At 31.8% G+C, this 13,585-nt stretch overlaps 2 protein-coding genes across 2 annotated transcripts; one reads left to right on the forward strand and one right to left on the reverse strand.

Moving 5' to 3' along the window:
• The first annotated feature begins 4,165 nt into the window (after positions 1–4,165).
• LOC121796576 (protein FAR-RED IMPAIRED RESPONSE 1-like) lies at positions 4,166–6,416 on the forward strand. Its single transcript, XM_042195398.1, has 4 exons — positions 4,166–4,253; positions 4,366–4,491; positions 4,591–5,979; positions 6,127–6,416. The coding sequence occupies exons 1-4, from the start codon at positions 4,166–4,168 to the stop codon at positions 6,414–6,416; spliced, it is 1,893 nt and encodes a 630-aa protein (XP_042051332.1).
• A 3,429-nt stretch (positions 6,417–9,845) lies between these two features.
• Positions 9,846–11,975, reverse strand: LOC121793633 (probable inactive poly [ADP-ribose] polymerase SRO5). Its single transcript, XM_042191666.1, has 6 exons — positions 11,717–11,975; positions 10,953–11,453; positions 10,617–10,855; positions 10,367–10,503; positions 10,189–10,284; positions 9,846–10,072 (listed from the first exon to the last, which is right to left on the reverse strand). Exons 1-6 carry the CDS (start codon positions 11,746–11,748, stop codon positions 10,055–10,057), a joined length of 1,023 nt encoding a protein of 340 aa, XP_042047600.1. The 5' UTR covers positions 11,749–11,975; the 3' UTR covers positions 9,846–10,054.
• Positions 11,976–13,585: the final 1,610 nt, after the last annotated feature.

Consider the following 13,585-nt stretch of genomic DNA (forward strand, 5'->3'; position numbering starts at 1 on the left):
TATGGTATACCGCATCAAGAATGTCATACCGCATACCGCACCACAAATTGCAGTATGAGACAATGTCATACCTATATCTTACCGAATTTTTCAGTATACCGAAAATTCGGTATTATAATTTCTGATACAGTCACCATACCGTTTATGCAGTATATCATATCGTATTTCGGTATATCGCACTTTTACGGTATACCGAAATGATGCATGACATACCGAGTATGGTATACCAAAATAAGGTTTGACATACCGTTATACTTATACCTGTGTTTCATAACCAAAAAATCATATTTTAATTATGACCAAATATATAAAATAAAATATCACCTATTTAAATAATGTCCAAAACATTAAAACTAAACCACAATAAAATCTTATTCAAAACATTCAAATCAACCAAACTTCAACAATCAAATTACAGTGGACTGGATTTGCATCTTTGCGTGTAGCGGCGGAGGGAGGTGGGGTCGAGTGGGGTCGGCCGACTCCACCGCCGTCCGCCGAGAACAGCCAGAAAAATCCTCCCAACAGTCCCCGACCCCACGCCTCTGGAATTCTGCCCTTGATTCGGTGGTGGAACCATTCACCCCGCCATGGCTCATGGTTGCGACTGCTTGTGAATCTGTGAGAATGAGAGACGGATAATTGGAGAAGAAGACATCAGTTGGGCTTGGGCTGTACAATTAATTACTGGACTAGTGAATAGTTATCCCTAATAATTTCCGTATAAAATGTTTTCCCCAAAAAATAGGGGAGATAAGTTAAAAAGAGTAAATTAGAGTATTTAAATATTACTACTACTATTTATGAAAAACAGATCAGATATATTCGGTGCACTAAAAAGGAGAATATCAATTTTATATTTATATTATTAAAAGTTAATAAAATTAGAAAAAAAAATTCTTATGAGACTATAGATTTTTTTAGCATCATTTATAATAATTTGGTCATAACATTTTTTCGGATTTCAAATAAAATATTAGTATTATTTGAAATTTGGTTCCAATTTTTTTTGGTATGATTTTATTTTAAAAAATCAAACATAACAAAATAAACCAAATTATTTTTTTCCACTTCTTTAATCATATTTTATTATTTTTTACTTTTATTTGGTAATAAAATTTATATTATTTTTTCTAATTTTAATAAATATAATTAGTATCTCAATTTTTATTATTGATTTTAATGACCTTCCATTTTAGATTAATGAACTAAATTTTCTTGAAAAGACCTCGAGTTTCTGTTAGTTGTTCTAGCTAATGTTGAACAAAATCCCAACGACTAAAAGATTGTGAGATAGTTGATAATGATTCACACAAGATTGAAACTGATGAAAAATTAATTAATGTTGATCTCGGATTACGAAAATCTATTGATAGTTTTGATGTGAATATTTTGTATCGTATATTCATAAGAGCTAACTATTGTGTTGAACATAAGATATATATATTTCATTTGTGGGGAGTGATCAATTGCTAACTCTTCATTTAATTGCTAACTGCAACTAATTTAAGGCCATAGGATTCTAGAACACTTGTGGTCTATAATTTATCACGTGTAATTTTCATTTTTATTAATTAAATCGAAAAAGATAAAAAACTATCAAATTAGGGTTTTGAATGAAAATGTCAATATAGTGTTTAGAAAATATGAACACAATGCTTTGAGAATGTCAACACAATCCTTTGAGAATGTTAACACATTGCTTATATTGACATTCTACATGTATTATATTGACATATTTTATATATCACGTTGACATTTGTTGTTGTACGAAAAAATTGAAACTTTTCGAAAATTTTGATATCGGAACATATGCAAGTGAGATCTCGTTAGAATCCTTATGAAATTATCTAAAATTTGATATATGTTGTGCGAAAAAATAATTTAAATCAAGAAAGTTATATGCGTTTTAAAGTTATGAGATATTTTTCAAAAGTTAGTTACAACTAATTTGTTGTAAATTGACCTTAATACCCTTATTGACGTTTTTTGTTGATCGTATTAACATTCCGGGGCTAATGATCTAGGCCCTTAATTTGAATATCTAATGGCTATTATTTAGTTATAGTTAACAATTAAGTATTGAGTTAGCAATATAACACCCCCTTTCATTTGTAATGTATTTTTATTAATATATATATATATATATATATATATATATATATATATATATTATAATATTATTATCTGGTTCGACCCCACAATTTTTAATTCCTGTATCCGCCATAGGTTGCGTGAGTGTGTTTGGGGTTGGGTGCATAGGAACAAAAATGTGAAAGTAGGGTTAGGGATTTTAACTTTTTAACAATTTTTATATAATTTATAAAAACAATATATACCAAAATTTTGGTAAATACTATATATGCGGTATACAACGGCATACCACGATATACGAAAATCTATACCTTGACCATACCGAAATATATCGATAAGGTATCATACCATACCGCAACTTGCAATATACCGCAAATTCGGTATTTTCGGTACGATAAGTGCGGTATTTCGGTATATTTAGCCGGCCCTAGGCAGCTTGCATTAATTAACTTTTAATATATATTCACTTTCAGTTTTATCACAAATTTATACCGTTATAATAGTCAACCTAAATTCACGCAACAGTTAAATATCACGCTAAAGTCGTTTAAATAATATTGATGACATAATTAAAAAAGATTTATTTAAAGTGAGCTTGATCCAGAAGTAAATTGAGTGTCATTAAATCGATTGTGTTTTTAGCATGGTTGTCTGCTGGTTTTGATCAATTTAATGATTGCGAAATGATGGTTTAGACCAAAAAAAGAAGAAATGATGGTTTAGACAAAGGTCAACTGATGCTCATGGAATCATAATCTCTTTCATGCGCACATAAATTCAATGTATGAGCTATGTGAATTTTAAGTTTATTTGTTTTTTAAATAATAATTGTGCCTTATTATACTATCTCACATTCTTCTCTAGAGACTTGTACTATTTTATAGTATGACGAAATCATTAAAAATATAAGTTTGTAGTGAAACAAAATACATACATTTATATTTATAATTGAAAAAAAAAACAAATTGGGTTTTTAGTGCATGATTGGGTTTTTAAAACAAACTAAATTAAATAATAAAAGATCAACAAATTAGGGTCTGTTTCACATTTCTTTTTAAAAATTGAAATATAGTCGTAATTCACTTAATCATCTCTTCTAAATTAGTAAATAAATAACGAAAGATAATAAAATTATAAATTTTGAATTTTATAAGTTTTGCAATTATCACTTATGTATGTGACAACTGATTTTAAACATATAGTTATTAAATTATGAATAAAGATATATTAACAATGATTATATATACAATATACCCCTATAATTTTTAACCGGTTTTTATATTAGATATTATATCTTCACTAAACTACCCTTTTGTTATATATGTAAATTCAAATTACTATCAAATTACATGGAGCATTTATAGTAACATGGATGATCACTACAAAATAAATGTACTCCAATTTACTTTGGTAAATATCATAAATTGAGGTAATCCAAAATTTGATAGCCAATTTTGATAGTGTTGCAATATATAGTTAATTTCATAACTAGGCAAATTTGAATTCGTGACTAATTTGATGACTAACACTATTGTGATATTTACGTGACTAATACTATTGTGATATCAAAACTAGGTAAATATCATAATTTCGTGACTAATACTATTGTGATAGTGTTGCATTATATAGTTAAATATCATAACTAGTTCTATTGTGATATCATCAAATTTGAATTTCCATTTATCTAGGCAAATTTCATAAACAGAATTTCGTGACTAAAAAAATTTCTATTAAACTAAACTTATCATTTAAAACTGGAATATTTCATACATTGAAGACTAATAAAATTTCTATCTAACAAAAATTATTATTTATAAATGGAAGGGATACCTTTACATTTCAATCCCCATTGATTTAGGCAAATTTTGTAAATTGATTTATGAATTTTCAACTAATTAAATGTCTAATAACTATAATGGAATTGATACGTTGCATGATATGTAAAATTTCTCTTTGAAAACTTTCCATTATTTAACATAGTACCGTTATATTCAAAATATAACATTAGTTATAACTTTTACACTTATTTTTTGAAGTGCTTGAAATCCTTTAAAAAAATTGAGCAATATCCATGGCTAATTCCAACATCAATGATATTTTGTACGACATGTTTGGATCCGACGATGAAGAAGGTTCGCAAGACGAGACTATACGAGAAGGTATTTGTTTGTTCTTAAAAACTCATTCTCATTTTATTGATTATTGAGTGCACCTATTAATCCCCCACAACTTCATTCATTTTTTTTCGTATATCATTTGTGTGGCATTTAGATAACATGCACGATTCACATGAAGATACATTTGATGAGTTACTTAGAGACGGTCCTAGATATGGAATGATGTTCGATTCTGATACGAGACTCTATGAGGCGTATAATTCATTTGCCAAAAAACAAGGTTTTGTCGTGATGTGTAGAAGTAATAGTAGTACGTATATTGTGATGTCATGTGATCGGGCTGGAAAATTGGATTGTAAGAAACATACCAAAAAAACAGGTTGTCGGGCACATATCAATGCCATTAAGCGTTATTCTGGTGAATGGAAGGTGACTACTGTTGAATTGGGCCACAATCATGATTTAGATCCAAATATGACAGCTTTAATGGCAAGTCATAGAAGTTTGTCTATGAGGATGAAGAGGCAATTGGAAGAAAATGACATCGCGGGAATACGGGTTTGCGAAAATATTAGATTGGTAGAAGTTCAATCTGGAGGTCCTGACAAATTAGGAGCAACTCCAAGAGATTGTAGAAACTTTATTAATGAGAGGAGAAGGTTGAGGCTTGGAGATGGAGATGCAAACGCCATCCATAAGCTCTTTAGCTCGTTGCAAAAAAAGGATCCGACATTTTTCCATTTGATGGATCTTGATGAAGATTTGAGGCTCCGCAATGTGATGTGGATCCATCCGTGTAGCATAGCTGCGTATCAAGATTTTCATGATGTTGTGAGCTTTGATACAACCTACTTGATCAACCAATATCAGATGCCTCTAGCAACGGTTGTCGGTGTAAATCACCATAACCAATCTATTCTACTAGGATGTGCGTTGTTGTCACACGAGCATGCAGATTCCTTTAAGTGGTTTTTTAGTAATTGGGTAGAGGCAATGCGGGGGGTTCATTCTACTGCGATATTGTCAGATCAATGCGAGAGTATCAAGATTGCTGTTAGAGAAGTTTTGCCCAATACCATCCACCGTTTATGCTTATGGCACATATGCCAGAAAATTCCCCAAAAATTTAAAGGTGTTGCTGAGTATAAAAGATGCTCAACAGAATTTTACTCCATGATCTATAACAACCTTAGCATTGTGCAGTTTGAAGAAAGGTGGGCTGAATTCCTATCTCAGCATGGTCTACAGACTAGTAGGTGGCTTACGGATCTCTATGCGGAACGGGAGAATTGGGCCCCTATTTACTTGAACCATTATTTTTGGGCAGGCATGGTGTCAACTCAACGAAGCGAGTCAATGCATGCATTTTTTGATTATTACGTAAATTCTCAAAGCACTTTGAAGACGTTTGTGGAACAATATGAAGTTGCTATAAATGATAAAATTAGGAAGGAGTTGGAAGCTGATTTTCAGTCAAAGAGTTGGAGACCGAGACTGACTTCGAAGTACGTATGGGAAGGCCAATTTTCAAGGGCCTACACGTTAAACTTATACAAGATATTCCAAGAAGAAATTAACAAGATATGCAATTGCAATGTCAAAGAAGTTGCTTGTGTTGGAGAAGATGATGTAGGTGGTGTTGAGAGGTTTGAGGTATTGGAAATGCTCATTGGGTGTATTGAATATCATAGGCAATATACTTACATTGTGGATTATAGGCCGTCTGGGGAGTACATCTCTTGCAATTGCCGCAAGTTTGAATTTAAGGGTATTTTATGTGTTCATGTGTTGAAGGTTTTAGTTTATAAAGATGTTCAACATGTGAATGAAAGATAAATATTATGAAGATGGCGATAGGATGTGTATAAACCGCATTCTAGTATTGTATTTACAAGTGGATATCCTCACATGACAGCCGAGTACAAAGAAACTCAAGAAATGGAGCAAGATTATCAAGAATGTGTAGAATTGGGTGGTTCTTTTGAAGAAAAAAGGAAATTTTTGAAGAAGAGGAATAAGGAGACAAAGAAAGCGCTTATAAATTGGAAAACACCTTCTCCTGCAGCATCTGCTTCTGTTCTGGCTGAAGAAGGAATAAGCCTTGAAATTGTTGTTGGTGATCCGAAGGTTAACCGACCAAGAGGCAGACCAGAGCAAAAGCGATTCAAAAGTGATGTCGAAAAGAATCGGTCTCGTCGTAAATAGTGCATCATAATGGAGTATCTATTTCGCGTCTGCAATTTTTATAACTATACTGTTTTTGGGATTTTTTTTGTTTGAGTGAAAGGTTTATTTTTGTTTATGGATTTGGAATCTTGGAATTGAACTTTTATTGCTTCTGGAGTATTATTTAATTTCTGCATCATGGTTGAAGATGTGTTTGGATCGCATGTTTTCATTCCACATATATTGAAATATTGTTTTCATTTAAATATTGTACGATTTAGTTAGATTGATAAATTAAATATTCATAAAAATTTAGTTAGATTGATAAATTAAAAATACTTATCAATTCTAAGTATCTGCTTTTTTTGTTTTCATTTTAGTTAGATATCTATGTTATTTAAAATATATATATATATATATATATATATATATATATATATATATATAAATATATATATATATAAAACTAAATCCTATAATAGATGATATGGTAAATAGAATTGCTATCTATTTTAATTCATCAGTTTTACTATATTTTACAATATTTATGAATATTTTTAAAAAATATTTTAATATAAAATAAAAAGAGATATCTGTTGCCTTTCATTCCTGCATGTGGTGTGTATAAACAATAATTTTAAATAAACGAACTAACTAATATGCATGTAGTTATTTTTTAATTGACAAATTTAAAAGTTTTTAATAATAAAATAATTAGATGTGAAACTAATACGATTTGATGATAACATGAAGAAGTTAAGTATATATGCATATAGTCATTTTTTATAATTACAAATTTAAAAATTACTACTCCATTTGAAAGTAAAATAATTAGATGTGAATGGTATTTCTTTGGAACATAACATTAAGAAATCAAGTATATATGCATGTAGTCGTTTTCATAAATTGAAACTTTAAAAAATATAATAATAAAATAATTAGATATGAATGACTCTAATTATTTCATTTGATGATAACACTAAACCCTAAACCCTAAACCCTAAACCTTATACATGCATGTTGTCGTTTTCATAAATTTAAATTTTATAAAGTATGATTAATTAAATAATTAGATGTGAATGACTTTGATTATTTCATTTAATGATAACACTATGATATTAAGTATATATACATGCAGTCGTTTTTAAAATTTGAAATTTTAAAAGTATTCAAAATTGTTGGATGCCTATAATTATACTTTTTTTATGATAACACTAAAACACTAAGTATATATACATGTAGCCATTGTTATAACTTCAAAATTTTAGAATTTTTAAATACTCCGTATAAAATAATTGGACACTGATGACTTTAAAAAGTTCAGTATTTTGTCAATTTGAATGCTTTTATTAAGTTTTTAAAAAAGTTATTCTATGATATCTTATGGAAATATTGTAATTTTATAATAAAATTTGTTTTTAATTATTCTCATCGATGATTCATCCAAACAGTATGTGATCATGATTCATATGAATGCTTTGAAATAAAATCGCCATAATTTGGTGGAGTACGTCTTTAATTAGTATCCTGGAAATCATGACTTATTACTATCCAACAACTTAGTACTTATCGTCTTTACAATATTTTAGTGTAGTTGAGAAAATATCAATTAATATCAATCTCAAATTATAACTTTATACAAGCGTTTATAGAGGCGTCATCATTATATAATGATTTTGGGATAATGCTTATTATAATTTGAGATTGATAAAAATATTGTATAATCACGATGATGATTAATTTATAATTTATCAATCAATTTGAGATCGATACTAATTGAAATTCTTCAACTATACTAATATATTGTATCAATCACGATGATGAAGATTAAGGTATAATTTATCAATCAATTTGAGATTGATTCTAATTGAAAATTGTCAAATACAGTAAATTATTGTATCAACCACGAATCATACCATAATCATTATTTGAAAAATATTATATAAATGAAACCTTGATATTTATTTTGTCACACAAACACATTATTCATATGCATGTCTCAATTATTTCGATGTTTAGGGTTTGTTTCATTTCTCATTTCCAGTTGTTGGGCTTCAGTTAAAATTTCCTTGTAGACCAGTCGGTCTTTTTATGTTATTGAAATTTCTGTTATAGTTCTTATCTATTTCTTTTGCTTCGCCTCTCCTGTGACTTTGCATATAGTTTTTGTCCTTTCGATAACAAGTACTTAAAATCTAAAATTATTATGGTTTTTCCGTTCTCCATTTGAAATAACCATCTAGTTATATGTACACGAGGTTCTTTCTAAATCAAAGGGTATAAGACTTTGTTTTATTTTTAGACAATGACTATTATTATTTCATCATATGTTAAAAATAAAAAGGCTTATACATATATTTATAACTAATTAGAAGTTTAAACACTATTTAATAATAAAATAATTAGATGGGAACGACTGTTATTATTTCGTTGAATGATAATACTTAAGAAATAAAGTATATATACATATACTCCATCATGTTCTCTATTTTAGAAGGTAAGTCAAATCCTTTTATTAGTTTTGCAAATTTGAAGAAAATCTATAATATATCTAACTAATATATTATAATTTATTATGAATTTATTTTAATTTATTCCTATTCAAGATATTCATCCAAAAATTATGAAATCATGAACCATATCAATCTAATTTATAGGGGAGAGCTTAACTTTTGATACAATGGAGAAGAAATATCCTCAATCACTCAATTTGTTGTTAATAGAAGATTAAACGTTGCATCTACAAATTAATGTAGTAAATTATACCCTAATTAAATGAACGCTAATTATGAACAATTCATGCTTTCCTAAATGATCATAAAAGGGTTGTCTGCTGGTTTTGATCAATTTAATGATTGAGAAATGATGGTTTAGACAAAGGTCAACTGATGCTCATGGAATCATAATCTCTTTCATGCGCCCATAAATTCAATGTATGAGCTATGTGAATTTTAAGTTTATTTGTTTTTTAAATAATAATTGTACCTTATTATACTATCTCACATTCTTCTCTAGAGACTTGTACTAATTTATAGTATGACGAAATCATTAAAAATATAAGTTTGTAGTGAAACAAAATACACATATTTATATTTATAATTGAAAAAAAAAACCAATTGGATTTTTAGTGCATGATTGGGGTTTTAAAACAAACTAAATTAAATAATAAAAGATCAATAAATTAGGGTCTGTTTCACATTTCTTTTTAAAAACTGAAATATAGTTGTAAATCACTTAATCATCTCTTCTAAATTAGTAAATAAATAACGAAAGGTAATAAAATTATAAATTTTGAATTTTATAAGTTTTGCAATTATCACTTATGTATGTGACAACTGATTTTAAACATATAGTTATTAAATTATAACCATGTTTGTTACTTTCTTCTTTCTTTAAGGCGTTACATATTCATATGATGAATGAAGTAGGTAAAATTAATTGTCGATTTGTCGCATCAACGCATGTGTATTTCACCGAAAATGAGACGGATAAGATAATTGCGAAAATTGCTTAATTGGTGATATACAACTCACTTAAAAGTGTAGCAATATGCAAAGTAAAAATTTCAACCGCTTCAATTTCTTCATTGTATGTACAATCATATGTTATGCTGTCAGCTTCACACATAATACTTCTAATCAGCATCAACTTCACTCAAACTTGCTCTGCTCACTAGCTCAAAGATGTGATTTTGTCTGCAACATTGATAAACAAACACCAGTTTAGTGAAATAAAATCTAGAACTAAACATCACCAAACTCAGACATCAACATTAAACTAAGTTCTTGTAAGGCTAAATTCATCTGCATACCTTGCTCCTATAAGATTTTATGATGCCCATCAGCAACTTGTCCCCTGCTATATCCCTCACACGTCGAATCATTTCGTGGCGTGTCACCTTCTGCTTCTGCAAATCAAAGATCAAACCAAGTTCAAAACCAGGAAGAATTCAGACACTTCCCTAGTCATAAATCAAGAAAAATCCATACCCTGTAGGCACTATGAAGCGTCGAAATCGATTCAATGGGATCACGAGGCAAGAACTTGGACATCGCTGCAATGAGACTAGGAAATGGCATCCAATCCGACCTTGGAACCCTCGGAGGCTGCAACTTCCTCCGTTTCTCTGCAATCAGATTAGTTGTTACTTACAAGAAAATATGAAAAGATCCAATTCGTCTATAAACTTCACACAAGTTGTCCTAACCAACCAATGTGGAACACTAAAGTAGTCCTCACCTCGGTTATTCGATGCTTTAAAACTGATAACGTATTCGGGTAAGATGTGAGTATTCATACGCGAACTCCAGACAATGTATCTCCGGGGAGAGGCTAAATCATTGCAGCCGGAATCAAACTCTTCGCAGCTCGGATTGTATTGATCGGAGCCACCCAAAACAGCCTCCATTTTCCCCATTATAACTCGGCAAAGCAACATGTGCATTAGGCCATTCTCATCAGCACCATCCAATGCCAAACTGAACACACACAAACAACACGTATACTAACATTAACATCAACTAATCCAAACAAAGATAAGCCAAATAGTAACAATGATAGTAAAATGATGGTTACCTATGAATAGGATGATCAACGGGGGAGAGATGAACTCCATATCCATGAGTTCCTTTACTGGTTGGAAGGCTGAAACCGTGAGAGAGAATCGCAGTAATCTCAGGCTTGGAAGCTCCAAACCAAGCGTATTTCACATTGGCATCGCCGTTGCACTTCATCTCAACCGCCTTCGAATATATGCAGAAAGATTGAAGCTTTGCTCTGCTCGTAAAGCTCGAGAAATCAATCCGACGAATCCCCTCAACTCTGACATCGAATCCGCTCGAGCTCAAGCTCGACACCAACTTCTTCGCGATTATCCCATGAATCCCTTGTCCGCCACCGCCGGAATTTCGGTCGTTTTCGCCGCCGGAAACGCCGCTCTCGCAGTCGGAGGGGCAAGAATTCGAATCCAAGGCTTCTGAACCTTCTACGAGATCTTCAAACAGCGTCAGTTTTTGGCTCTTCTTCTCGATTGAAACGTGATTTGATCCAGAGATCAAATTGTCGTCGAATTTTTCGCTGCACATCGCGACAAGAGTTTTGCTTGATCGACAATTCCAAGAAGGAAGGAAAACTAGAATTTGCTAATCGATTAGAAAAAGTCTAATTTTTCAAAAAGTCAGCAACCTAATAAATTAAGACTAGCTGGAGGAATTAGGGCGGCCATAGCTAGATTCTGAAAGCGACACCTAAAAAAAATCTACAGAAGCAAAATTTGAAGAAGAAACGGTGCAGAATAGAGGGAGTAAAAAACCAAAACGATATCTAAAATGAATCAATACCTCAAGAAAGATTCAAGAACTGAGAAACCCATTTCGCAAGACTCAAACTATACGAGATTAAAACAGAAATCAAAAGTGAGAAAGGTTTGTTTGGTGGAGGAGAGGTAAGGAATACGGTGGAAACAAATATACTGTAGAAAGAAATACTATATAGAGAAGAGGGCCAACGGAAAACACAGCCTCTGGTTTAGTGCGTGAGTAATTTTTATTGGATTTGAGCAGTAAGTTTGGAGGAGCCGATGGTTTTATAGTTTAAGGTGGTCGGTCAGCTTACGTGTTTCTTAACGTTGAGGTTTTTTATGGAGTGAGATTGGTTGATGGCGGTGCTGTTGTTTGGGCCGGAATAACGGTTTTGCCCTTTGACGTTACTTATTTGGATTAGGGGTGGGTCGATACGAGATATCGTATCGAATACGTTGTATCGTATATCGTATCGAAAATATCGATATGAAAGAATTTCATATCGTTATCGTATCGAAAGTTTCGATATATCGAACTTTCGATAGGGATAATATCAATATCGTTATCGTATCGATATTTCGATATATCGTACTGAAATTCGATATTTCGATATATCGTAATGATATATCGAATCTCAGTACGATATATCGAAATATCGATATCGTATCGAATACCTGTATATCGAAAATTATAATTTTAAATATGTTTCGATATATACGATATATTCGAATATTCGATATAAAACGATATATCGAAAATATCGATATATATCGTATATTCGATATATATCGTATATTCGATGTATACGATATATATCGATATTTTCGATATAAAACGATATATCAAAAATATCGATATATATCGTATATTCGATATAAAACGATATATCGCGATATAAGGAAATTCATATCGTTATCGTATCGAAAACTTACGATACGATATCGTTTCGTATCAAAAATTACGATATATCGAAAATCCGATAATTTTTCGATGTTTTTCAATACGTTACGAGCGATATATCATTTTTTCGATATTTTTCCCCGGCCCTAATTTGGATTATCTTGGGCTGAGTTTGGGAGGAAAAGTACAGTCACGCAATACGCATTTATAGGGATATTTACATCATTTGTGCTTTCTGGACTGGAATCCAAGTTTATTTGTAAGGGGTCTGGTTTGGAGTTTTTTAGGCCATCCACAATAGGAATAGCCCAGCAATAGCCCAGCCATAGCCTAGTCACTGCCACATCATCAGCACTAAAAATCCTCCTGCCACATCATCAAAACAAGCAAATAGCTCAGCCATAGCCTATCCACATAATATCCACATCACTATTAACAAATATATACAAAATGAAATAATTAACAATCACACAATATACGAAATTTAATTTACGAGACATATACGGGAAACATTAATAATACTATTAAAATTTTAAAAAGTACAATAATTTTAAAAAAGTACAATAATTAAAAAAATTACAATAATATTTAAAAAAGTACAATAATTCACTCCTCGTCACCGTCGTCGTCTCCTCCGTCGCTGTCGCCACCATCGCCGCCGCCTCTACTCCTGTCGGCTTCCCTCCGTGCCGCCTCCAAATCCTCCTGCATGCTCAGGAGTAATGTTTGAAGCAAACTCTTCTCCACGGGGTCCACCGCCGCCCGCCATTCGGCCATCGTATTGACCATCTGAGCGCGCGTTTGTTAACGCGCGAAGAATTTGAGATCCGCTGTGGATTGGCCAAGGGGGGATGCCGACTGGACCTCCTGTGAACCCCCGGCGACCCCCCTCGCCTCCCGTTGAGGCCGCCTGTGCCCAACCGGGCGAGTACGGCGAGCAAACAAACGAGGGGTCGGGACCTCCTGGGCCGTCTCAGGGAGGTCGTGGGAACCACCGCTACTGCCGCT

The sequence above is a fragment of the Salvia splendens genome, chromosome 3 (assembly GCF_004379255.2).
Source record: "Salvia splendens isolate huo1 chromosome 3, SspV2, whole genome shotgun sequence".
NCBI classification, from domain to species: domain Eukaryota; kingdom Viridiplantae; phylum Streptophyta; class Magnoliopsida; order Lamiales; family Lamiaceae; genus Salvia; species Salvia splendens.